At 47.3% G+C, this 27,940-nt stretch overlaps 1 protein-coding gene across 3 annotated transcripts in view; it reads left to right on the top strand.

Moving 5' to 3' along the window:
• LOC106747698 overlaps positions 1 to 27,709 on the top strand; it is a 31,576-nt gene extending 3,867 nt beyond the window's left edge. The window contains exons 1-13 of one of the 3 annotated variants that reach the window (XM_014625482.1): positions 5,997 to 6,509; positions 15,063 to 15,163; positions 20,707 to 20,836; positions 20,969 to 21,042; positions 21,179 to 21,436; positions 22,002 to 22,104; positions 22,547 to 22,674; positions 23,190 to 23,445; positions 23,527 to 23,594; positions 23,687 to 23,761; positions 23,916 to 24,170; positions 24,243 to 24,494; positions 25,103 to 27,709. In XM_014625482.1, the coding sequence (XP_014480968.1) occupies positions 15,064 to 15,163; positions 20,707 to 20,836; positions 20,969 to 21,042; positions 21,179 to 21,436; positions 22,002 to 22,104; positions 22,547 to 22,674; positions 23,190 to 23,445; positions 23,527 to 23,594; positions 23,687 to 23,761; positions 23,916 to 24,170; positions 24,243 to 24,494; positions 25,103 to 25,245 (1,842 nt within the window). In that variant the 5' untranslated portion in view covers positions 5,997 to 6,509; position 15,063 and the 3' untranslated portion in view covers positions 25,246 to 27,709. Of the gene's footprint in view, positions 1 to 5,996; positions 6,510 to 12,385; positions 12,591 to 15,062; positions 15,164 to 20,706; positions 20,837 to 20,968; positions 21,043 to 21,178; positions 21,437 to 22,001; positions 22,105 to 22,546; positions 22,675 to 23,189; positions 23,446 to 23,526; positions 23,595 to 23,686; positions 23,762 to 23,915; positions 24,171 to 24,242; positions 24,495 to 25,102 lie in introns of those variants that run through there. The other 2 variants (XM_014625483.1, XM_014625481.1) reach the window with 2 other exon arrangements.
• Positions 27,710 to 27,940: the final 231 nt, after the last annotated feature.

Raw genomic sequence — 27,940 nt, 5'->3', positions numbered from 1 at the left:
TGTTCGCCAAATTATCGGAGGCGATCTCGTGTTTTGCACGGTAAAACGGATAATGCGACGTGCGCAAGCTCGACGATCAAAAAAGCCGAACTAGCATCAGCGAGAAAGCGATGTTATCTTTTGATACTGTATATTTGTTCAAGGAGAAGAATTCTTTAGAAGAAACGGAAATACACTCTGTTCTTACAACTGAATAAATATCAGGTGAAAACTCAATGGCAACAAATGATATCTCTGTTAACGCGACTGAGAATATTCGTATGAACACTCAGCTGCATGAACTGATTGAGAAACGACTGAGAGCTTTCTGCTCCTATAACCAAATTTTTGTCTGATCCCCAGACGACGGAAAACACAGTTACGCCAACGGAGTTGCTTTTCACGCATAGTAACGCGAAAGACGAGAAAAAGAATTGGAAATGAAATAATGAATTAAAAGAGTTGAAATTATTTCGCTACTATCTCGCTAACTATACTCGAGCGCATATACATAGCCAGTCACAAAAAGGTTGCAACATTTTTTTAATAAGTTTCGGGATATATAAGTATCTCGTGTCCAATAGGGAAATTTGTTTTTTTCAGTCATTCTCGGGGGATACATATTACTATTGGACACGAGATACGTTGCGAAACTCACCCATTCAGAAAAAAAGTGTTGCGACCGATCATACCGGCCCCATAAACGTCCCGACGCAAGGATCGACTCACCTGCACCAGGATATGGCAGGCCTGCGACGCGATTTGGAACAGGCCGTCCTGTAGGTTACGGCCGGTGTGCTCGGAACCGCCGCCGCCGCCGCCCATTTTCCGACCGAAAAACGACATTTCGATCGCATCCGACACACCCGCGCTCTAATGCATCGAGGTCGTCACGAATCGCTGCTGTTCGTCGATCGCGCGCTGCGTGCGGAGGCCGACGTCGTCGACGTCGTCGTTTCCGTTGTCCGACTTCAGCACCATGCTCGACGTCCGCATCGATATCTGTCGGCGAGGAGAAATGTCATCCGTCTTATGACCGCGCGGCACGTGTGCGCGACTCCGCCGTGTTTAAACTTTAATGCGAACGTGCGCGCGCGCTCGCCTTCGAGAGAGGAGAGAGACGGAGATAGGTATTAAAAAGTTTCTCAATACTACAATAATAACGTACGGCAACGTTCTAATTTTATCGTTCGCTAGTCTGCGAAGTTGAAACCGATTTAGAACGATGAAGGGAAACTAGCGGTCGGAGAGTGGTTGTGCGTCTCCACCACCCGCGAGTATTCGTATCAACGACGACGCCAATCAAGGAACGTAACGGAGGCACACACTCGGCCTCTCCTTCGTGTTTCGCGAATAAAATATTAATTGCAATATCAATCTCTTAAAATCCGCGTCAATATTTCATCTCCAGATGTCCCGTGACTTTTCGCCTATCACTTTTTTCCCGCCATTTACCGAATTCGCTTACGTACAGACCGTCCAAACTATTCTGAAGAACGTCAAGATAGCATCAAAATTCCGGCTCGCGGGAGGACCGTTCTTCGCAAGGGGGAAGCGCGTCGCAGAAGTTCTCGCTGGGAAACTTTCTTCTCTCGGGCTGACAGATTAGCGAGTCACCCCGTGCGGAGTTTCGCCAACCGGGAAAACCCTCGCGAGTCGTTAGTACGCTAATTTTCATTCCGGCCTGAGCGGTGGTCGCAGATGGAAGAAACCGAGGGACCTCGGTTCGTCTCGTAATCACTTTCCTTCGCGGCACGCCGTTTGACTTAATTCGCTTTAACCCCGTTTAGTCTCTCTCTCTCTCTCTCTCTCTCTGTCGGATCGCCGAGCAATCGAATTCGCGTCGTCGCGAATAGTATACGTATATCGCGTACAACGGACGTGATCGATAATGAGAGGATGATCGTGCCGCCGTGGCGGACACGCGCTCGCGTTATCCCCCGCGTGCAAAAATTAGCTCGTGTTAATCGACGGTCCGACATTCGCCAGGTCGCGGATTTATTTTAAACGCGCGTCTCGCGCGGAGTCGCGCGCTTCTTCTCCCCTCTTCCCTTCTTCTCGCTTTCCCTCTCTCTCTCTCTATCTCTATTTTAATTTTCTCGGTATTTTTTCTCGCTTATCAAGATCGATTCGATCGTTCTGTCGCCGAGACGACCGACGACGACGATGTTCACATTAAGCCGTGCGACTGACAAACACCTTCCAGCCGAGAAAGGACGATCGAAAGGTCTCGCATGTCGCGCGAGGCACCTGCGCAGAGAGCGTCCTCGTGGCCTCGATAACACCCCCAATTGATGAAGGGACGCGATTAACCTTCCCGTTGGCGAGCTATCGCCGAGATCATCGCCGGAGATGTCCGTGTGTTGCCTTGTTTCTCTTTTTTCTCTTTCGATGACGTTCCCGATGTGAACGTACTATGGCATTTAACAACGCAAATTCATCAACTCTGAGTTTTGCGGCGTGCGCCACTATGCAATGAAATCCCGTCGACGAAAAGCTTTTGATGTGTTGCAATAATAATGAGCTGTGTTTTTTATTTCAGTCCAGACGTGTGTGAGTAAAATTGCGCGGAAGGAACGACGCGACGTGTATTGGCGAGCTGGAATATTAATGCGACATATGCTTCACGTGTGTCTCGACATATTGGATCGCACGCTCGCTTTTTATCGCGGCGAGGACGAGCGAACGGATCTCGTCTTGGCTCCCCGATTCATTGACTCCCACCGAGTCGGGCGGCGACATTCATACTCACGCACACGAGTCGGCGGTGGTGCTTTATCCAAGAGATAAAATCGCGCCCCCAAATTCACCGTTTCCGCACCACTCTGAGGAAAAGACGGTGCGCGAAGAGCGACCGCACAGCCGACGTACGCACTATCCGGTTGTCGTGTCGCCAGATAAAAAGATCCGAGACAACAACCGACTTCGCACACACCGTGCAACTGGTGCGTCCCGATAATCAGCGAGCGAAACGAGAGTCTCAATGAGCCGACGTACTGGCGATATCGACGGTATCACATGTAGCGCGATAATGAAACAATTAACACACAACGTATAGACAAGAAAGCCCGCCCGGCGATATCTCGCCGAAGCGTCGAGCACGGGTCGCCTCTGTGATTTTTCGTTTCCAAGGGTGTCGCGGGACGAGACGTGGAGGGCAGTCACGTGCCGATCAAGGCTGGAGATACGGCGATCGGGGGCGGTACACGATCGGGCGAAAACACCTTACCATCGACTCGCCGACGACTGCTCGACCTGTCGCGGTAGGTCGCGCACCTACCGCGAGAGAAGAGCGTCCCGCCGCGGGCCGCTCGCTCGCTTGCGCGCGCGCGCGAAGCATCCCCTTGGTCGTCGCGGCCGACGCGAGTCCAGCGAGAGTGAAATATCCCGTCGATACACGCCCCCATTATCGATCACGTCGGGATCCTGGCCGCCCAGTCGCCTTCGCACGTGGTGAACCTCGCGCCCGTCTCGTGCCCGTCTCGCGAATCCTCGGTGGAACGAGTGTTGCGCCGATAGCATTTTAAATTGCATCTATTTTTTTAGCATCGTAGAATAGCAAAATTATGCCGTTATGTATATGTTAGATTAAATTAGATGCAATCCATTTTACGCATATTAAAAATATTTCTACAGTGATATAAAATGTGTACACGCTATTAATGTGTAAATCTTATCATTTAGGTTTACATGTGAGCTCTTTTAACAGAAAAAGAATATGAAAAGGAGGTTTACGAAATGTAAGAAGATGTCGTCTTATAACGGCTCATAAATTATTCATTGTCTACACAGGTGACACGTTACACATAGTTTACTTTGTCGACGTCTAGACTATTGTATTTTACGCGTAAACGTCTAAGTCTAATGTTGAGTCTCGATTTTATACCGGGGTGAGTGGTCACGAATTCGATGACGCAGAAGGTCGTCAAAGATCGATTCTCGATGATTCGAGCTCGATTTCCGCGAAAGTGAAACTCCGCGCGCCGGCGAGTCTCCTCCGACGCATACTTTGAGTAGATTCCACGAAAAGAACCTCTTTGCTTCCCGTGCCTACTGTGAGTTTCCAATACATAGACGTGCGTTAAGTTGGGTATACACTGAGCGAACGAGTAAGAAACAAACGGTGAATGCAAGTTTTCATTGTTACATGGAAAGAAAGAACTCGGTTGTCGCGACAGAATAGGGATCAGATGAAAACTCGACGACAAGAAGTGATATCTCTGTTACCGCGACTGAGAATATTCGTATGAATATTCAGCTGTATTAAAGCTCGGTTGAGACAGCTGAGAACGATTGACTGAGTGGAAACCTCTTACAGGAACCTTTTTGTTCCTACAGCCGAATATTTTTCGTCTGGCGTCCCCAGGCAACGAAAAAATCAGTTACACCAACGAAATTGATTTTTCCGTGTACAAGTTGAAAAATCTGTATGTCATAACGAATTTGAACAGAGTGTTTCGGACCGATTAGCTCATTAGGTGGTTTGCCAAAGAACGTTTCGTACGTGTTTAAACGCGAATATACACATTCATATTACACATTCACTTTTCGTTCGTTGTTCGTTCGATCAGTGTATACCCACCTTTAGGCACACGTCCTGTATATATGGGTGTATATATTCGACCTTTGTGCCACGGAATTATCGACCATCGAGCGGGATGACTTTTAACCGAGCGGCCTTTAATTATCCTTCGTTCGGTTTGCGGTCGCGCGTCCTAAAAACGGAACGCGCGTCGGTTGCTTCGTCATCCCGCGAGCCGTTCTCTATTTTATATTGAGAAAGGTAGAGTGAATCATCTCTGACTTTACCGCGAAAACCACTCAATGGTTACTGAATGCTTCTCCATTCGCAAATGATATATACTAAAAGCACGTCAAGAAGCAATTATTAAATGATTCATGCAAACGTTTTTCCACGTGTTTCAATAATTGATCGGTAATTACGCGATGAAAAGGGTGGTTCGATAATTGCGCGATTTTTAAGGTTGCTTTCCTACACAAGGAAAAAGTGATTCTAGTAAATAATTATTCCAATGTTTCTTAGCAAATTTTTCCTTGGATCAACGTCTCCCACGGTGTTTCGCGCTATTCTCCGTTTAAATTAAATTTCAACGAAAAATTGACTTTTCCGAGGTTTCCGCTTATTTTCCCATCGAACCGGTCCCCTCGATCTTTTTTCTCACTTCTCAGGCCGCCTCCACACGCACGTAAAAGCGCAGCACGTGCCGCTGCATGGCGCACATGCACGCATGCACTTCCGAACGCGTGGCGTTCGACGAACACAAAAATCCATGTTCTTACGTACCAACTCTCTTTCGCCGGAGCGCGAAATCCCATTTTATCGGCACGTGCGTCGCGGTTGTTTTATTCTTTCGCAGACGAGTCGCGATACGCGCAAATAGATAGACGCGTTTATCGAACACGCCGTCGGATACTTCGTGTTCGATCTGTGGTTAGGCACTATCGACATAAATCGCGACGCGGCGTCTTGCCTGCGATGTCGATAATTGCAGGCCGACGCCGAGATGGCAGCACCATGCAAGAGCTCGACGCGCCAATCGACGGCCGCTTTTACGCACAGTCGGTGCGGTGCCGGACCGGTTATCAGCATTCTTTAATTCCGAGCAGCGAAATTGAAAAGCAACTTCTTGAAAGTATCACGCGAGATGTACTTCTCTCCGTCGAATACTCCGTTGAAGCGCCCGAGCCGGCGGTAAAATACTTTACGTAGCAAAATTGCGAATTATATTTAGTCGCCGCGACAGCTTCGTTCTCATTCGAAGCGCGATGAGAAACATCGGTAAAAAATAAATTAAGCTTGTCGTCGAAAGCACGACGATCGAATCGGTGGAAAAATTCAATTTTGCGATCGACGCGTCGCGAGAAACCGAGGTGACTTTTCGTCGCGTCCCGGCTTCGGGAAAAGTCGCGCGTTACGCATGGCCGCGTACGCGGTCGCCGTCTCGCAGGGACATCTATCGACACAGCGCTTCCCCCGTCCGTGGGCGCACGTCGGACGCCGCCATTGTTACCGTGCCTCGGCCGCGCCGCACCGTCGCCGGAGAGACGACGCACGGGCGTACGTCGTGGTGTCACCGAACCCGTTTCGCTCTCGAGCGAGATCTCCGGAGCAGCAAGTTGACGCACGCCGCTCGTCGTCGCGTCGTGCTCGCGTCCGTCGTGCTCGACGTCGTTTCGCTTCGTTCCGTACGTCTCGGCACCGTCGAGAGAGGGTGGGAGCGAGGAAGAGAGAGAGAGAGTGAGCGAAAAGGAGAAAGAAAGAGAGAGATAGAGAAAGGAAGAACGAAGCGCCCTGGCCACTCGCAAAGGATCGTCCTGCTCGACGTTCCCTTCTGTCACCGCCGCGCCGAGGCCGAGGACGATCGCGCGGCGTCCCGACCGATGCCCCGTCGACGGATTCAAGCCGGTGGTACGGCCGTGTTGTGCATCGTATGGTGTTAGTGCATCATGTGATTGCTTCTGCACCAGGGTACTCTCTTGGCCACGGTGACGGATACTAGCGCGTGAAGGTTAGTTAGTTGGCTGCCAGTCGTCTTTGCGCCGCGATGTCTCGCTTTTGTTTCCCTTCATTTTCACCGGAGCCTCCTTCGCGAACACGATCGGCCTCCGCCTCTACGGCGGTCGCTCGACTTTCCCTTCGCGATCGCGTCCTGCGGCCGCCGCGGATCCGCTCGGTCGCACCTTTCCGCGTTTCCGACGCCCGGCGGGATGGGAATCGTGAGAATTGAGAAGCGCGTTATACGCCCGAGAAAGAGATAGATAGATGGGTAGATATGTTTAACCCTGGGGCCAAGAACCCCTTTAGGTTCACCTTTAGTTAAAAAAGAAAGGAATAGAGAGAGGGAGAGGAGAGAGAGAACAACAGAACGAACTTTTTCCCAACTTGGTTACGCCGTAACTTTAGCCCTACACAATGGATTGCTGCACGGGGGCGGTCAACCGTGACTTATCGTTGGCCGATCCGCGAACCGCCACATTGATGGTTCTATTTGCAACTTCTAATCGAAACCAAATCGAGTTCGGTTAAATCGTATGGTCACGGATTTCTTTTCGAGCGATTGTCCGCTCGATTTCGCTTCGAGACGCGCCGTTAGTGCGGCTTCCTCCTCGAAAAGTGGACGAATCCCTGAGTTCGGCGCTATCGGAAACACGATTATTTTTCAACAATCACTGAAGGAGAGCATGAAATTCACCCGTAAAGTGAAGGATGTCTCATATTTCCTACGTTTTTCGTTGGTTCGTTTTGCAGAGTCTCCGACTTACTTCGAATCCTGATTTCTCTCCAGCGAAGGTACAAAGGTACCGATAGTTTCCGAGTCTTAATTGAAAATTCTTTCGTGAAAATATTTAATATCGGACGATTACGAAAGTCGCAAAGAGAGGTGAGGGCCGATAAAAATTTTTATCAGGAACAAGTTCTCCTTTGAATTTATGAGAGAAGAAACGAAAGGGAAGAAGTGCTCGCGCAAAAAGCTACGAAAAGTATGAGTAAAGGTGCATTTAGGAAGAATTGATTTCGAAGAACAGAATTATTCATTCTCCCAATTAATGGACGCGTCTCTCGCGTCCTTATTAGCATCTCCTCTCTCTTGCGCGCGTGCTCTCCGTCCTTTAAAATGAAACGAATACACGTTGGCGCTATACAAAAAGGAAAAAAAGAGAAAGGGAAGAACGGGGAGGGGAGCTAAGTGCAGAAAGAGTGGCTGAGAAAAAAAGGACGGACCTCGGCAGTGCGAGAGAGCCGCGGGGTTGATCGGCCGTATCGATCGTTTTGATTGGCTATTCAATCGGCCAAACGATTCTCCCCTTCCGAGCGTCGATCGCGATAATAAAGATACAGTGAAAAGATTAAAGGCTGACCGAGACACACACGTCGGACGAGTACAACCCGGACTCTGCGGTCGCCTTTTGTCCGCTTCGGGTGTGTGTGCAGCGACGACGGGATTTTTCCCTTTACACCACGTCGACCTGAGTCACGATATCGGGGTGCCCCGAGAGTAGAGGTACCTGAGATCATCGCGACCGGTCTCGCGTTTATTTCATTCTGTCGTTCTCTTTCTTTTTCTTCTCTGCGGCATCCACGATGCCTCGATAAATTACACAATGCGAAAATAAATGTCCCGATGCGGGCGTGACCTATCGCTTTATTAATATGCGAGTTTTCGGGATTTACAGGATAATATGTATCATGCATGTGTGTGTGTGTTGTGTACGCGAGAGTTCCCACTCATGAGAGAAGAAGAGAGAAAGAGAGAGACACGACGTCCGCACACGACTGCCGCGCCAGAATTTATCGATTAGCCCTGTCGATTATGTATTCGCGAGACACTAATGAGACGACACTGCCGAATCGTTTGACATGGATGGATGGATGGACAACGCTGAACAACGTCGACTTTTTCCCGAGGCTAAACGTATTTCCATACGCGCACAGGACACCGGCGATAGTTATTGTGCTCTGTCGGCGCGCGCGCGTTCGATTCAATTAATTAGTCATAATTCATGTTATAATTGCTGCTATTGTCAATATTTGAATATTACTTAACTAATTGGTTTACATCGTAATTACCGTTTCCATTAGTGTACGCGTATTTGAAGAACGACGCGAAATACATAATTGAGCAAGAAACCGTGGCTCGATGTGAGCGCGTGTTCGCATAAAATTTCGGATGTCAGAGGTCGTCATCGATTCGCCTCTAATTGGAATCTAATGTGACCATGACTGGGAAGAAGACCATTTCGATATGATAAATGGTCACCGGCGACTATTTCTAGAAACGAGAGCTCGACTCGCACACGTAAGCTTCCACGTAAGCGCTCCGAATCGCGCGATATAGAAGGTCCACGTGGCGATAAAAGTGTTATACGGTAACCGATTCCAAAGTGAAAGAACAACGTTCTTCTTCCGCAAAGAAATCGGAAGTGCCTCGCTCGCATCGCCGGCTATAGAGTCCCTCAAGTAAGAGTCTGGCAATCTTCGACTTCTTACTGATCGGTCTAGTTCCTTGTTTGATCAGAAATAGAGGAACTGGGGATCGTCAAATAAATGGGCTCTATTTGTAACTAAATGTCATTCTAAGATGGGAGATAATTAATAACGATAATTAATAATCAAGTGATAGAAAAATGTTATGTGTCGCGAGATAAATGACATGTATATCTTCGGAAGAATGTCTGAACTCGATATATATTGCAGACACTCTTCGTAGATAAAGAGTTGTCACATTCTTGTGACGAAATCAAGCGTAATTTTTTTTATCAAAAACTCGAAGACTCTCACTTATGAAATTCTAGTCGGCGAGAGACTCTATCTCTTTCTCTAGGAGTAGGTAGCGGTTATCGTTGCGTAAAAAGGCACGACGGCGCGATGACCGCGAGGCGGATGATATTCCACCTGAGATAATCGCGCGAACGGCATAGAAAGAGCCGAAGCGGGAGCGGGCGGACCCGTGTATTTATTTACTCGATTCGTTATTTATTCAGCGAGCCGAGCCGGCGGCTTTAAGGATCAATAACCGGATCGCATTTAAGATAAATAACAGTGCAACGCGTGTGTACCGTTCGGAGGAGACGTTGCTGGCTGGTAGCTAAGCGAGAAGGGAACCCGATCTCTCCCTTGGGGTGATACCGCTTTCCGTATATATTGCAAATGCGCTGCGGGATGCACGCACGCGCGTGTATTTCGTAGACATTTATTCGCGGCGTTGTTGCCGCCGTAATATCTATCGGGCTCGTCAAAGCGGACGGAAACTCGATCTATGCGCGCTCGTGTTCCTGTATTATCGCGCGCCGCCGGACGTTCATTTCGCCAACGTTTTCACTCGCGCTGTCGTTCGTGAGCCTCTGTAATATCCCATTCGTCAAACGCGCGTTAATTTTCCTTTCCCCCCTCCCTCCCTTCTCGTTTTTATTTTCGGTACGATGCACGATATACACGTTTCCGCGACGCGGAATAATGTTAATTCCCCGCTCCGTGACATTTTCATTGCGTAACGCAACACCGACGCTCGCGTTGATACGCCGGAGATAATCGAAATCTGATAATCCTTTGGCGCGTTTGGTCCTCCCTCGTTGATTTTTCCGCTAAAATACGTGCGATATTTGTATACGATTCGTACAGAGATTACACGATCGTCATTGTATTAACATTAGTATTATACAAATTTGAAATTCGAAGCCTTCTTTAGCCTCTACACGTAAAGATTATTATATTATGTATAAAGTAGCTTCTAAAATAATTCTCTCTCTCTCTCTCTCTCTCTCTCCTGATTATTTCATGTAGAATTCCACAGAACTACGGAAGATTTAATTATATAAATCGAATTTTATCTAACAGATATTTGAAATACATCGATCTTATTCATGATGATATTCATGATTCTGTGAATGCATATGAAAACTGAGTACTGTGACAATCTTCCGAAATACAACTTTCCAGAAATATTGAAAGTATGTACTTATCCCGAAAAGTTACAATTCCGAAAATTGAGTACCAAGATAGTTTTCTAAAATATCGGAAAAAATGAAATTCTCTCGCCAAATTATAACTTCTACAGTATTTCGGGAGATTTTATCCCAATATTCAGTTTTCGGAATTTAATCCCACTTTTCAAAGTTTGAGGTTTTTTTTAAATTTTCGAGGTTGTGCGTGTCTATGCTCTTTTCGTCTGATTAGCACATACAATTAGTCTTAATGATGAAAAGCAAACGTACGTCTTAGACTCACTCTCTATTTTGCATACCAAAATACACTAGTTCAGTTAATAATAAATAAATTCCTAACGACCGGATAGGAGAAAGTATCATCATGGGAAAAAAAGCTGATTGACTGCATCGACGCATTATACCTGCGTACACTCCACGATTTGTTATGCGTGACGGGTGATGTATTTTCGAGCACGACGGATTCGTCCGCTCTTGTAAATAGATTTTCCGTGTTCCCGACACGAGGGGGGGTCACGCCAATAGCTCGAGTTAAATCACTATGGTCAGGCGATTCGTTGTCCCTCTCGGAATTATAGTCCTACCTGTAATACAGGTTCTCTCTGCCGTTGCTATTGAATGTCGTTCCAGCCGCGCGCGCGGATGTTATACGGGGACGGACAAGAATAATGGTGATTGCTCCAATGTCGGGACGCTGGTCGGGGGTAGTTACGGGATAATTCGAGATTGAAAATAAGGATCTCGGTGAATATACGATTTACGAGGTGTAACGAAAAACTGGAAAATATCACTTCTCACAATCAATTTCGACTGAATTCTTCGATGTAGGTCTCTGCGCATCTCTTAGCATCTCGAAGTGCGAATTTCTATCAAATTTACGCGACATTCGTTTGTCCATATTTGATTTCCTCACATTTGTCCGTAAAAAGATTATTGATAAGAAGATGTTCACCCCGCAAAAAAAAAAGTTATAGCCAAATCCAAATAATTTGACCAATTTCGACATCAGCATCCCTGTGACTATTTTTCCTTAACCCATTCACTGTCACGCCATTTTCCTCGATTGGTCCTAAGTGCAAAGTTCAAAATAACGGAAATGCTCGTTATCGACAATCAAGAAGTTAATTTTCAAACGAGATAAAGTAATATCGTAAGTTTGTCTACATCGCGAAAGAAATTATAAAAATAATTTTCTGCATTCTTTTTTTGTCACATTTGTCCACCAGAAGTTCTTGTTGACCTGGCCTATTTCCGTGAAAATAATATCTTTCCGTTAAATCAGGTCGCGAAAACTTTGTATTGACAAGTCTGTGACTAAAAAGGAGAATAATCGATATTCCGTCCAGACGAGAAAGACAAATTTTCCCCATTGTGTTCCTCCGCTTTTCAGTCCCGATTTTCTCGAAAAACACGAGGAAATGTTAATGCAGAGCTTCGAAGAGACACGAGATCGTCGATATTATGATACTATTAGCGGTCGTTATTAACAACCCGACTACGCTCGCAGCCGTCGACGGCGACGGGATCATTAATACCGAATATAGCCCGGCCGAAACGAGCGAACGGGTAGTCCCACCAGCGCGAAATGTCAAGATCGATACCGGCCACGAGTGCGTAAACGCGCGCATTCGAATGTGGGCTACGAGTGTTCGGAGCGCGCGGTGTGCTCGCGGAAAATCGCGAGCGGAAAAGACCCAGAAGAAGGGGAGGGGGGGAGGGGAGCTGCCGCGGTTGCGTCGCGTTGCGCCGTAACGAAGCGGAGCGCTACACGTGTACTTCGTGAAATAATAATGCGCGTCCGTCGTTCTTTCCATTCACGTGGCGATACGTACGTGGTGGACGACGTTTGTCGCGCGGCGCTCTATAGTCGGTCGCCGTTGTCGACGACGATTATTCAGCGTTGTTTTCATTCCTCGTGTCCACCCTGTACGCAGGAGTCGCGCGGTGCGTTACATCGCGTTGCAACCGCGCCGCGTCCGTCTTTCGAAGGCCAGCGACTTTCCCTTTTTTCGCGCGCGCCTCGAATTCTCGATCTTGAGTGTAACGACGACGACGACGAGGAGCATCGTCAGCGAGATCGTCTCGACTGCGCTCCGATGACGACGTAGCCAGCCACGTTCTCCGACTTTCCTCGCGACGCACGCAAGGTAAACATTTTTATCGTCGAGCTTCGTCATCACGAGTTTTCTTTCCATCTTACGACGCGTTTTTAGCGCGTCGAGCTCGAGGTAGCTCGGGGAAAACACACGCTTGACCTGAGTGAGTCGAGGGACAGCAAGGACGCGATATATTTTGCACGATTGATTGTTAAACCTGACAGAAACATATTAGGGCTACGAGGCTTACGCGCGTCTCCTTTCTCACGCTTTGTGTAAGCCGCTATATCCCACTTCTTATTCGTCTGTTAGCCGGAAAAAAGTGTCGGGTCCATGTGACCACCGCCATTATCAGCCTGATGTGATAACTGGTTTCGTAGCAACGGTAAATTTACGAAGACAATATAAAAATTGGTCAAAAAAATTAATAATCCATAAGAGAGCAAAATCTGCAAAAAATCACGACTTTTACCATTTTTTTGCGATGTAGGCTTGTTACTTCAGTGTCAAGATAACGGATGTCTCTCTCAGAGTTAATTATCGAGAGATATTTTTCAGCTCAAGTAGTCCCCACGCGAGAGATTTCTTAGGGGGCTGCAATCTGCAAGTCATAACGTTGGATTAGTCCGTTCTCCTTTCCGTGATATTGATTTTATCGCGCGGCTGATTAAGTTTCGATACCCATGACCATACAGCGTGACGTAGGTAGTTTCGCCGGCGGTGGGTGGTAAAGAGGGGGCGGGGGAATTTCCTTGGAACGGGAACGAAGAAAATGTCATGCGTGTGCGACCGCGCACGATGTGTGTGCACGCCGGTAGTCCCTTTGAGTAAACCCCGCGAGTCATAGAAAGGGATTAGACGTCCTCCTTCCGAAGTATTGATTTTATCGAGCAAATGATTCACTTACGATACCCGCGACCCAGCGTGGTGTCGACGGTGGCGGCGGTCGACTTTCTCGTTGCATGCTCGCGATGACGGCAACCCCGATTCCTCCGGCCGGCGCGATGACTTTCGGTATTTCTCCGTTGGAATAACCGACGTCACTCGGGAAATTGGAAGTAGCGGAATGTTGCTACAGACGAGCGCGAATTTCGCCGGAATGGAATTAACCGCTCCGTTGTGCGGCGATCCGAGCGAATCCGACTAAATTGAATCGAGCGCGAATCGGGCGCGAGAAATAATTCCGATCGCAATCAATCGCGACCTTCGTCCACCTCGAACACGCCGAATTAGTCGTACCGCGTGATTGTCGTCCTGAGAATATCCGTCCCGAGAGTTTACCTACCCATTTTTAGCTATTTTTTTTTATCGTATCTCCTTTTATCTATCTATTTCTTGTCACGACGCGTCGTCCTGAGAAGGTGCGTCCTGATGGTTTGTCCATCTATTTTTGTCCATCTATTCTTGTATCTTATCCATCTTTTTATCTATCCCATTATGTTCAGGGAAACGTAAAGCGATTTCGGCCCGGATGTTATCCAAATTTAATGCTGTTCAATTCGAACGTAAGCGCAGAACAATTTGTACACATCTGGAATCAGAAATTATTATCGAAATTATTACGTGTGTTGTAATCTTTAATAGTGTGTATACACACACGATATGCATCCCTATAAATTATAACACACATAATTTCAGTCATAATTCCGGTATGATCCAGCATTACAAAGTTTTGTGGTCTTTACTACAATATTTCATCCGTGTACGATGACCGTATAAGATGATGTTTCGAGTCGGTTGAGATGAAACCGATAATGACTCAATATGTACCATCAATCACAATAGCTACTTCTCATTTCGCACACTCCGTGGCTGTTACATTGCGTACGTAAAAAAAAAAAGGAGTTCCGTCTTGGAAGCGAGGCTCTTCTTCGAAAGTCTCTGTCGCGAATCAAATAGCCGTATAATAAAGTAGGTGAAATTCACAGAAGCGTGTCCATCCGATATCGTTTCCCGGATGCCCGAATACCAATAAAGCGAACACACCGAGATTTGTATTCCCGTCCTATGTAACTTACCATCACTAGCGTGTTCGATACCGTCAGCGCGAGACGTCTCCGTTCATGCCTTTTCGATGCGCTGTACCTTCGTCGTTATCTTCGAGTATCTCTTTTATTTCCCTTTTTGTCCCGAGGTAAATAAACTCGTTCATCTACTTATCGGGCTATACATCGGCTCGCATACGACTCCCCCCCCACCATTCCCTGCGTGCTTTATCGCTGAGGAACACGTGGTCCGTGCTACTTTACGCTACTTACGTAGCGATCCACTTTTAATATTCGCGCCACTCGCGCTTACTACCCCATCGAGGTACGGTCTCTATGTCTGTCATTATCGTATCATCGTTTATAATATTATCGGACTTGCAATTACGCTTGATAGGGTCACGATTTCCGGGGAACCGAGAAGACGGGAAGGAAGCGCGTCGCGTTCTCCCGCGTGGTCGGGAAATCAGGAACGCGACGCGTATTTCGTCACGCGTTATTTCGAATCGCGCCTAATGAAAATATGGGCATTTTTCAGGATGCAGGAACTGGCATTCCCACGTCGGAAAGGGATCCTCGCCCCAGTGTCGGTGTTGGTGCTGCTGATACTACCATTGGTCGATTTACCCTCTGCAAACGGTGAGTCACCTTACGAGCGCGCCGCTTGTGCGTGATTACGTGTGTGCGTACGCGATGGACTGCAAATACACACGTGTGGGCGCGATCGTCACACATTCCCTGTGTCTTCGATAATGCGTGAACAATGAGGGAACGGTAAATAATCATGTCTATTCGTCCAACGTCCCTGAACGCCACTTACGAGTCGTCTTCTCCCTCTTTTTCTCTCTCTCTCTCTCTCTCTCTCTCTCTTTCTCTCTCTTTCTCTCTCTAAGTGCCAGGGTTCAAAAATAAACGTGTCACGACGTTTGCCCTCTCGAGAATCTCTCACAGGCTCCTAGGTTTCGTCGCATCGACGACGCTGAGAGCACGATGTCGTCGGGTATCGCGTGACATCGATTTTTACAACGTCGTTACCTTAAAGATCGCCGTTGCATATTAATATTGTCTATTTTACTGTCGGCTCATCGTTCTTTCAATCAAGCATTAAAAGTAAAGCCGCAAAATCCGAAACCTCGTTAAGCCCACGACAATTAACCGAATCCTGTCTTGATGAGCTATGCTGCTCGCCCGTAACGTATACATTTATTATATGTTTATTTTAGTTTGGTTTTCTTTGTCAAAATTGGCACAGGGACAATTGAAATTTCGAAGTCGCGTCTGCTGAAAACCTATTAAATTCGTTTAATCCGTCTGATGAAGCTGTTCAAATAAAGTCTCCGTAAAATTAGCCGATGTAACAATTCCCCGCGAAGGTAACGACGCTCCGAAAAAGATCGTCTCGCCGGCGAGCAATGATCGCGGTGGCTATTCGCGTATTATAACACACCTCGACATCTTTATTCGCGGAGGTTCGTTTCACCTCCGGATTGATCGATATCTTTATTGTCGCTCCAAAAACAGATCCCTCTAAAAATGTTAAGAATTGATATAGAAGATTAAAAGGGAGAAAAGACCGAATCTTAGTAAAAATAAATGTGCTAAGTAACGCGTTTAGACGCAGCGGATTAATACTTAACCTATGCTCTTGCTAAATTGATTTACAAATCAATTTCATCCTTTATATTCATGTCAAATCATTATAGAACACGCACAGGAAAAGTGTTCAGAATCAAATGAACGTGAGTACTTGCTTTTCAATCTTTTAAATCACGTAATGTTTTCACCAATTTAAATATATTTTAATAGCTTGTGGTAACTACTTGCTTGAATGTAATAATATCTTAATTTGTAAATGAATTACTAAATATAAATATAAAATGGCTCGAAATTGAAGCGAATATTTATTAGAATTATGTGTAATATTTATTTTCCGCTGAAGAAAATGGTTTTAAATTTCGATTTTTCTGTCCAGTAAAATGTTATCTAAAAATAAACTCTGATATTCTCAATATTATGAATTTAATACTTGTCGCACTTGTTTTAACATATACAAGTGAAACTATTTATTACGAAAGAAATCGTATATAGTCAGTTATCTTTTTTACTTCTAGTAAATAATTGCTAAAGAGTATTTGAGTAACCATTTTACTTGGAGATTACAAATACTACTTAAACAGTAGGACTCTTTTTCCGTGTGATTTATTCGCGCGTGTCGATAAATTCCGTGTTTAAAGCCACAGGTGTCTTTGAGTCCGTTAAATGTTGCGGTATTTGATTGTAAGGAACGACTGCTGTGTTTTGAAAAGATCTAAAGAGAGAGAGAGAGAGAGAGGGAGAGATTCACGGCGTGGCCGCGCAGTGCGGGCGCGCGACTTAATCAGCGCGGATGCGCGTTTATTTACACGCCGGTCCCTCCGGGACACACGGCGTCTCTGTGCCGTCATGAGAAGGAGCCGCCGCCGGAGTTCGGACCCTTCCTCTCGCCGTTTCCTCGCGTTTCCGTCTGACTCCTCGTGTTTTCAGCGCAGCCGGCTCGCGCCGTGCGGATGCACTCGCGAGCTCGTTAGCTCGTTAACGAGTCTCCCCCGCTTTCTACGGCTTCGCGCCTCTCTCCCTCGTCTCGCCTTGCTTGTTGGCGGCTCTCTCTCTCTCTCTCTGAAAAAGAGCTGTTAACCGCGCGAGACGCGACGCACAAAACCGCCGCCGCCGCTCGTCGTCGAAGCTGTCCTCGCCGACCGCCAGTATCTGTCGCCGGTTTCTCGTTCGACGACAACGAGGAAGAAGAAGAAGCGCGGGACGACACCACCACCCTCTTATGCGCCGCCTTCCCCGTTTCTCCTCCGTTACTCCTCCCCCGCATGTCGAGATAAATGATGTTCCTTCGACGAAAGATGCGTGTCTAAAACGGTCGACGACTCCTCCTCGCCCTTCTTCTTCCTTCTCGACGCGTTGTCGCGCGCGCGCTCCCGATACACGTGCGCACGTCGCTTATGTACTAGGTGTCCCGGAGGCGCTGTTGGATGTTGCTGTCGAGGTACAGATTGACGACGAGTCGATTTCGCCATCGCACTGGTTCTTCGCGAGACGCTTCAAGCTGCGGAATGTCGCGCTGCCGACTCCGGCCGAAGGGCGATTACGGATGACACGATTACGCTGTGAATTCGGCTCCGATATCGCGTCCGATTCTCGCATGAATTCTTTAGACCTTTAATTATCGAGACGCTTAATGGTTATCGCCGATAATGGCCGGCCGTGCGGAATTTCCCCCTCGACGCAGCGCGGCGACTCGCAACGGGTTCTCGCCGGTGTGGGCGTGCGGGCGCGCGCGCGTATGTCTGTGTGTCATTAATATTAAGGCCCGGGCTTTAAGCTAAGGGGGACACCCTGTAGACGCTCTCGCGTGTATCCCATTTCCCTTCGCGCACCCTCCGCCGCCTTCTCCGCCCTCTTCTTCCCGGCTATTTCTGACGTTCGCCACCGTTCGCGTCGGCAAGTTCGAGCAAGCAACCACCCCGAATATATATGCGTGTGTGTACACACGCGTTCGATCGAACGCACCGAGAACGTCGCCGGCGCCGATAAATACGCACTGTCGAACCGCGCTCGGACCTACGTAGCCAAGGGGCATTTATCGCCTGACCTCTGCGCCACGCGACCCGAGACCCATATTTCACGAGGAACCCGCGAGAGATCCAAAAACCCGGCGGACCCCCCCTCCCATTTTCCCCTGAAAGAAATACCCCGGACACCGCGGCGACGTGCGTTTCTCACGGCGCCGCGCGTATTATTCCGCAACGCGCTTTCAGCCGAGAGCCGACCTAGAATCGAGTTGGTCGTTCTCTTCCTGCGAAATCACGAGAAGACTGTTGATCGGGCTCGCTCGTTTATGGAGCCGTCTATTTGAAACGGCCGATTATTCCGCTTCCAGCTAGACGACGGAGAGACGCGCCATTCTATCGCGTTCGCGTCTGAGAACTTTTACAGTCGCCGTGTGCTGCTCCCGTCTGGCAACTTTTCGCTGGAACTCGCTAAATAGCGTCGCTCGCTCGCTCGCTCGGCCGGCCGGTGACTAAGATAAACGGGCGACGACAGGATGGGAAAACGACGACGGGTATAATAACTCGTCCGCGAGTCGTTAATTTCGTTTTTTTTCCCCGCTCCTAACGCGCGCATTCCCTCGGCATTCCTCGAGCGCGGCTGGTCCACGATGCCGTCCTGCCACGCAACGCACGCACGCACGCACGCACGCACGCAGCCCCTCGTTCTTAGCCGTCGTTCTGGCTCTCACGCCCTGAGCCTCGTTGCGCCGAGCCCGATAGCAATTTTCTAATCGTACACTCCTCTTAATGAAAACTCCGACCACGTGGAGCCTCTTAATTCTCCCAATCAAGCGAGCCTTCGCCTTCGAGTTCTCCACCTGGCCCGATCAGACCGGTTGGCCGAGAAGAAACGATTCCGTCGGGGAAGGATCGCGCGTTCGGAGGGAGATACCGTGCTCTTCTCGCTTGTAATTTTCGAGTCGCGACGATGAGCCACACCTGAATGTCTATTAAGTGAAAACGCTCAGACAGAGATCGCCCTTGAATTCATCGAGGAGTCGGACTCGATTAGCGTGGGACACTCCAGACATTTCTCGGAGTGCAATCTCGCGCGAGAAGTAGAGCGGCCATCGAATCACTCGAATTCGAGTGACTTTCCAGTCGTAGAAAGTGAATTCCCCGCTCGGAATCGTCGTAGTGAATACTTTCATTATCATTGTTTTTAATCTCTTAGGAGAATGACGTAATGATGAGCGATTTAATTTATAACGTATAAATTACTTGAAAAGGACTCACTTTTGTAAATGCTCACTCACTATTTTCTTACTTTTTCAAGAATGAAACTCGCGTTTCTCGCTAATTTTGGCACTATTTTAAATTCCATGCCTGTAATCAGAATCGTTATAGTCCTACACAATTCAATCACAACTCAATCACACTACAATTAGAGTTACTTGTACCATTTTCAACCGTATGCTTTATATATAAGACTGAAAATCTGTGACTCTCCGCCTATGGAATGGCACAGCATACATGACGCAGACCTATTCCACCGTCACATATTCACTCCGATCGATTGAAACATTCGCTCATATGGAGTCTGATTCCATTCTAAGCTCGAGTGAAACGATTTCGAATGGCAGTATTTTCACTATCGCTTCGAGTAAAAATACTGTCACTTTTCTCTTATTTTAAGTGAAATTGAAAAGGTTTTTGTTTGGCGGCACACACACGGAGAAAAAAAAACTCCGTTTCTGCAACTGAATAGGGACAAGATGAAAACTCGGTGATAAGAAATGAAAGCTCGGTGATAAGAAATGCTCTTTCTCCGTTTCCGCGACTGAGAACATTTGTATGAGCATTCAGCTGCGTTAAAACTCGGTTGAGAGCAATTGACCGAGTGGAAACCTCCCACAGAAATCTTTCTGTTCTTGTAACCGAGTTTTCGTCTGGTCCCCAGGCAACGGAAAATTCAGTTACACCAACGGAATTGTTTTCTCCGTGCACGCACTTCCGTGACCGAATTCGTTAGTAAACTGCATATTTTTCTCAAGTCGTACTTACTTTGGCAGTACGTATACTAGAATCTCCGAATTAGATTTAAGACTTTTCATTTTATTTTTAATCTCATCTAAACTACATTTAGGATTTTTATGACAATTTATTTTGAAAATATAGCCATAGGAAATTTACAATTTATAGTAATATCCCGCGATATACATACGTACATATATATATTTAAATATTTATATATAACTTTTTATTATGTGTGCATTTCTATTAACTCAATTTGCGTATCAAACATTAATAAGAAAAATAAATAATATTTTCCTGTGTGTAATATTATATTTCCCCTAATTCCGCTCAAAATTAACATTTATTAGCTGGTTAGGTAAAGTTAACTACCTTAATCTATCATCCAAGTAATCATCTGGCAATCATAATCAACGATCTATTGTGAAATGGCGCATGCCCTCACGGGTAGTTGGAGCCATATACTGAAGGAAGGAATGAGATTTCACTGCAAAAAATTTAAACCGCACATTAATTATCATTACTCATTATCACACGATCGATAAGAATGATAGCATATCGGAGGCTGCTGGGCGAAGCGCGTTAACGAAGAATCTCCGTGCATTACAGGATCCTGCGACTTTCCGTCAGTTTGGACGGGGGAATGGTACCAGTATGGCAAGCCACTATTCAGTATAAACACGACCCTCCTCGGGGATAAAACATGCGTCGAGACGAAGGATGACAAGTACATCTTATAGTGAGTATCGTCCGAAAGTCTGATCGTACACCCTCTTAAACGGCGGCGCATTGCGCGCGATTCACGATGCGAGGTTATCGAAATTCGAATATATCGAGTCGCGACGATTGACGGGAGGAATTTTCTTTGCAGTTTCAGCGGCGACAACTGTTACCAGTGTATAATCATGAACCAACGGCATGATAACGTGATTCAGTATCGCGAAGGTACGTACGTCGACCCGGCGATTTAGCTCGAGCGCGCGCTATGATTAGAGAAAAAGATTACGAATGTGCAATTATTTACTCGAGAACAATTCAACTAACCCGATAACACGTTTTATACTGCTCCGTCGCTCCGCAGGCTGGTGCAGCCAGGAACGAACGAGTTTGGACGACATGTGCAACATGATCACCTCGGACGACATACTCTACTCAATATTCCGCATGAATTCCAAACCGATACCCTGCCCGTTCGCCGGCGCGTCGTTCACGTTTTCGTACAACCGGGGCTACGGCGAGTGCGTGATGCCCATCAGTCTCGCGGAGAAGTGCATCGACGAGAGCAAGCTTCTGCTCAAGTACCAAGCCTGCCCGGACGTCGAGGGGACCGAGAGTAACAGTACGTTGCGTCGATGATCGCGTCGTAAATGCATTGTCCGATTAAACGGGCCTTAATTCGCCCTACTTAATGCGCATTGCCTTTACGTCGTTGACGAGTCTCATAGAAGTATGGTACATATAATAGAACTGTCAGGTCCGGGGGAATTTCTTAAACGGGGACGATTGAGAAAAGGGATCGAGACGAATATTAATTGCGGCTTAGAGATGGTCGGTTTAACGTGGAAAGTAGTTATTATACAGTCGGCGGATCAAAGGTTGCGATAGCACGATAATAGCACGCACTAAAGCGTAAGCAGTAAGCGAATCACAGCCCGCCTGTTCTCCTCGCAGTCCGAGAACAATCGATTGTGGTTGAACGATTTCCTCACTGCTTACGTGTTTGTGTGTGTCATGAAAGCTTCATTCTCGTGGACAATTCCACATGATAGGGTCGAAATATATGCGCGTGCGATCAGAGATATTTCGAGCGTGTTTCAGCGAGATCTTCGGCCCGTTTCGCTTCGTTAGTCGCGCGAGACCGATATCTCTTCTTTTCACACGGTCACGTTTCTCGTTGTTTGCAGCGGAGGAGCTGCAGTGCCTCGCCGTGTGGAACGACGGCCGAAACAAGTACTTGGTGGGAACCCTGAAAGGAAGGAACGCCTTGGGCGACGGCAGGATCTTCAGGTGAACCTACCGTTTCTTTAACATCGTAACGTATTGTCGCTGCTACGCGATTTTGTCGCAGCATGCTCGCACCGTGCGCGCGCGTCAAGTCGCTTACTTATAATACGTGGCCCGTCGCAGCACCTGCCTCCGTGCCCGCCAGATGTTTATGCATCGCGGTTCTCAGCGTGTCGCATTTCGTTATTACGGTGTTCACGGCGTACGATGGGGGCCGTGCGCCGAGTCGGCGAGGTGAAAAAGATGGTTAACCGCTCATTTGTCATCTTTCACGTGGCCATTTTCCACGCGCGGCTTTCGATTGTTTCTCCGCGAGGCGCGGAGTTGGGAGAGACGCGAGATGAAGACGCTAACAAGCGAAACCGAGAGAAACCGGAGATGAGAAACGCGCCGAGAGAGTTTCGCGGGCGCATTTTGTCAAATGACGCTTCTCCATTCCCGACAGGTGTTTTCTGTACGAGGAGAGGGCTCATCATCAGGGCAAGATCTACCTGCTCGCTCAGTCCGGCGACCCGACCTGCAACGGCCTAACCACCGTCTCCGAGGGTTCGCCCACCATAAAACTCACGAAAGGTAATTGCCCGGGAAAGAGGAGAGAGAAAGCTTCTCGATGCCTTCTAGAGAGCGGTTTTTCTAATCAGATCTTTCATCGAGGGTCGTCTCAAATTCATCCTCAGATATTGCACGGAGTGTATCATTGACTGCGTTCAACAGAAGAAGCAATATAAAAAATATTCTGCAATTTTTTTTTTGTATCTTTTCAGGTCTCTAAATCTAATTGAAAAGGTGTAAATTTTATTTTTTTAATTTCGTGATTGGAACATTGACACACTTGTGTGTGAAATTTTTTACCATTTTCGCGTCACGTATCGAGCAATGCTCCAATTTATTTCCGCGTATACACTCACCGTGTAAAAGCACTTATAATTTTGTACAGCCAATACGATATAAACTTTGAGACAGAAGTAAGTCAGTATTTTGTCGCCGGCCAAGTTTTCAAGTATGACATTCCTTTAAATATAAGATCTGACCACGAATACGGGTCCTAATTTCATCTCTCACGGATCTCCTCGCGCGTTTGTCGACAGTCGACAAAGAGCACAAGTGCAAGTATCCGGGCTGGGTGACCCAACATCACGACTGGCACTCTCTCGACGGCACGAAGGTCTATCACTTCACCAACAAGAACGCCACGCTCAAGGTGAAGGCGCAGTCGCAAGACTCCACCAACGGGGACACGCTGCACGAGGAAAAGATCGTCTGTCACAATTTGGAGCAGCTCTACCCGAACGACAACATGCAGGGCAACAAAGTTAAGCTGATCGCGCACGTCACCAGCGGCTGGTAAAGATCCTTCCGTCGGCTTCTCGTTCTTCACTTCGCCTGGTGTCCCGTATTCTTATTTAATCTCACTTGTGATTTCAGCGACATCGGATACGTTTGCATGATATTCCACAGGAGGGACAGTCACATCATCGAGATTCAGCAATCGGGTGGGTGTTTTTTCCGCTTCGTCTACGCCCCGCGTTCGCGGGGCGATCGATGCCGCGATTGTGTCCTAATTGTCTCCCTTCTTTGATCGCAGACCAAAAAGCGATTATGCCGGACGAGGCGTGCTCGATCTCGGATCCCTCGACGATGCCGTACACGACCTTAATAAGTAAGTGCCCGATCCGTGTCGCGCCCGTCGCTCATTAATATTGATGGTAAATCCGTGTTGTCGCTCGCGCATTCCCGCCGTATCGTGGATTAGCGGTGGGCGGACGGTGTAAAAGGTGTTGTATGCAAATCGGGTGTGTTTTCGCGCGCCACAGCCACGTTCCTGCATCAGAGGAAGTGCCCTAATCCGGGACGGTACGAAATCCTGGATTTCGCACCGTCCCATGTGCTGTCGGCCGCCACGTCGAGACGACAACGACGCAGCGAGCTGTCCAAGACAACCAAGAGGCGGACTTGGCAGGACAATACCGAGGACGAGGAGTGCAGGAGCACGCATATCCAAGTGGGTTGCACGTCGTCCGACCAGACGGAAATGATAATCGCCAACACGTGCGAACACGAGGAGATAGGTGAGTCGGGTGAATTTGTGCGTCCCGTGAGCGACGAGGAAGCTAAGGAATCGATGTTTCTCTCTTCGCCAGCCTATTACTGCCACGGTAGCTGGGAGGAGAAGGGCACGTGGTACACGATCGCGTCGCAAAGAAACCCCGAATTCCCGATCGGTCTAGGCGAAACGTTCTGCTTCACCATGCGCCAGGAGGGCGTCAGGGACAAAGCTTCGGGAAGAAGCGGCAGGCTGAAGCAACAGGAGCAAGAGTTGTGGCTGTCGAGGCCGTCCCATACTTGCCAGAGAGAAGCCAAGGAGGAATGGACGTACCGGCTGTCGAGTCAAGGTGATTATTGACGAAGATGCGACACGTTTTCCTCGCGAGAATTGTCGCGACCGGCAGCTGCGAAGATTAACGCACGAATCGTCATGCACGCATTGATGCCGTCCCATTTCCCACAGGCATAGCGATGCCGGAAATCTCGAATTAGGCTCATCATTTCTGAATATTCCGCGCACCATAATTGCGGTTTCGAAGAAGCAACCCTTGCCGAGTAATCAGTAGTTATGATGCATGAATATTCAGAAATAATACGCCTGATTTCAGATATCGGTACGCCTAGGAAATAGGACGGCATTAATGCACAGCGCTGTACTACGAGCGAGAAACTTTTCGTATCGTGCGAGATCGTGAGAGATCTTATCGTTGAGATATCGGTCGTTTAATAAAAGATTAATCGGGGCGGGCAGCGGTATGTCGAGAGAGATTGCCGAAAAGTTGTGTGTTCAGCGGAGCAATTTAATCGCTCAGCACTGGTACAGCGGGAGATAATTACGGTTACATCGCCGCCTCCTGTGACCTCTATGATATATCACGTTACGTCGCTCTTAAACGCGAGCATGCTGGATAAGCGCGATATAAATATTCAGCGTCACGTTTGCGTTATGTTACAGGTGTGTGCGAGGATTTAACGAAAGCGGCTTCGAGCCTGGCGTCTACTCCGTTGTCGTCGTTACCTTCGCTTCTGTTTACCCTGTACGCGGCGGCGGCGGCTTACATAGCTGCTAATACGCTCCGCGTATTACTCTCGAGATGATCTGCAGCTATTACGTAAGGGGTCTCGGGGTGTAATTTCCAGCACGGATTCTCTCAGGTATTGCGTGTTACTGGAAGTGCGTGTGTGTGTACATATATATAGCTCGCAGTTTGATAGCAGCTATCGATCGACCAGCTGTCGATACGCGATAAAGAAAGACGCGACATGAGAACGACGTGCAGCTTAACATCCATTATCGACAATATAATTTCCGTTCTGTCGACGCAGCAAGCCTAATTACGCTAAAATCGCCGCCGATCGCCATTGGTTCCCAATGGGAGACCCGAGAGGCGAAATAGAGATAGATAGATAGATAGACAGAGATGAAGAGAGATAGAGAGAGCGAGCGAGCCGTACACCGTTTTTTAGAATTTTGTACGATTATTTTTTTACGATATATTACTTTTCGCAATATTTCGTAACGAAACTCGTGTTCCGCACGAGAGCGACTGACGCTCCAGGCGCGGCCTAGATTCCGGGCAGCGGTGTTTTTTTTCCCCCCGGCGTGCATCATCACGTACATGCTAATTTTACTGCCAGATTTGTTGACTAATTAGAACGTCGGCTACACGGTGGTTCCGTTTGCGCGGATTATTTACGATCGCTCGTGTGCTTTCCGTTCGATTTCCGTGCGAGAAAAGGAGAGAGCGGGGATGATATTCAGGGGATATTCAGGGCTGGGAGGCGATACCAAAAATACGAGTCTCGAGTGGAAAATACATCCTCGCAGGGGAGACCCTGTGGGACGAAATGCGATTGGAAAAAATTCGAAACGCGAGGTATTCTCGGAGAGATACTCGAGATTCGGAGTAATACAATAGAAGAGTAACGTGCAATGAATGATTTATCGTTCATAGTTGGAAACTCGTTTATAATCTCGAGCATATATATATATATTTGGAGACGTCGTTCCAGCCCGGGTATTTTCGGAGCGGATTAACGAAAGTGTGTAGTTTAACGCGACAGCCTCGAATCACGACCACTTCGGAGTACTTTAAGCCTCGAAGACTCACGTGTATATTCTTACTAAGTAATCGCGCTAATTGTAAATACGACCAGGGTATAATAAGTGGGGTGTCGAGATTTCAATTGGGTTATTTTCGAGCGAGAGGATCGGTACGTATAAGTAATTACAATCCGATGACCGGTTGAACTCGTGTACGTGGATTTTATGTAAACGGCAAGGGAAATATAGGTTTTATCTTTTAGCTAGTACGCAACGGTTGTACATAATAATTGAGATATTGTATAAAGACTGTTTCTAAAAAGAAGAGTAACAAGTATACCGCTCACACGATTGTATTTCGTCACCGGAAGAAGTGCGTACATTTTCGAAGACATTCTCGAGATCGGCCTCGCAAACGAAGGTCCGCGCCGTGCACTCGGACCGCCAAAGTTCGTAAGTTCGTGGAGCTGACGTGAGTCGGGAATCGAAAACGAATCAGCCAACGACGTTATTCGACGCGCTCTCCTACGGAAATTGCTTACACGAGCGTGAAATTCACGCCCACGACGGGCGAGTCGATACGTGGAAATTAATCAAGAGCTAATTAATTAATTTAATTTAATTTAATTTAATTACAATCTCAATTGTAGACTTCCATCAAAGTGGTCACCGAAGTGATTTTGTCAAAATCTTTCATCTTTCTAAGTAGTTTTCGAATCCACTTGAATACGTTGGAGAATTTCGAATATATCAATTATTTTTATATTTTCCATCTTATTTTATTTTCAATATATTATACGGGAGCGAAAACTTTTCCTCTAAAAGAGTGAATACAAAAAAACATTGTACTTGTAGAGACAACATAATAAAAACAAAATGCGAAATATTCAAAATAAAATGAAACTAATTGAAAATAATTGAAAATAAAAATAAGAAATGTCAATTATCTTTAAACCCCGAAATCGATATATACTGTGTGTAACTTCTCGGAATTTAAAGATAGAGATATATATCGTCGCTCCGTCGAGCCAGTCGCGCAAACTTACGAACTTTATCGCAATGTAACTTTCGATCTAGTCGACCGGCCGAGTGTGCATCCGCGGATCTCTCAGAACGCGCATTCGTCGCGTGTGAACATAGTGCTTTTGCATCTCTAACATAGAGTTAGTGGATGTCGGAAACAGATCGATCACGCATCTCGTTATCTCCCGTTCGTCATCGACGATACGATCTCAGCCGCGTGTCTGGGATTCGGACGCGCGGTCGCTTCGGTCGCTCCCGAATTGTTCGGTTGTGAAATTGCAATTTTTTCCTGATCACCGGACGATATCGCTCTTCTTTCCTGCAGCCTAATCTACGCAAAAATCGCTCGCGTGACACAAATGCATACCGCATATAGTTAAAGACGAGTGTACATTACACGCGTTTTCCTCGCTACTGCATTCTCGCGAATTGAGATAACGCACGACTCACATTCTCCACGATACCAACCATTCGGATCNGGGGGGGGGGGGGGGGCAAAAGTATTACACCGCGTAAACGACTTCGAGTAATGTCGTTTCGATTTTTCTCGTGTTTCGCCGCGCGTTCCCTGCAACTTCGTCTGATGCGCAAGAGCTTCGATGCTCGTGCGAATATTTTATCGCATGGTCGCTCTTCGACTCGTCCAATACGTGAAATTTGTACAGATTCGGGTATCAAAGAGAGGTAATAGCGTAGTAAACTCATCGCGATATCGCTGTGACGGCG

This window comes from Dinoponera quadriceps, unplaced genomic scaffold (genome assembly GCF_001313825.1).
Source record: "Dinoponera quadriceps isolate SergipeBrazil2010 unplaced genomic scaffold, ASM131382v1 scaffold1395, whole genome shotgun sequence".
In the NCBI taxonomy this organism is placed as follows: domain Eukaryota; kingdom Metazoa; phylum Arthropoda; class Insecta; order Hymenoptera; family Formicidae; genus Dinoponera; species Dinoponera quadriceps.
The sequence above is the reverse complement of the archived record's forward strand: the minus strand, read 5'-3'. Positions and strand labels throughout refer to the sequence as shown.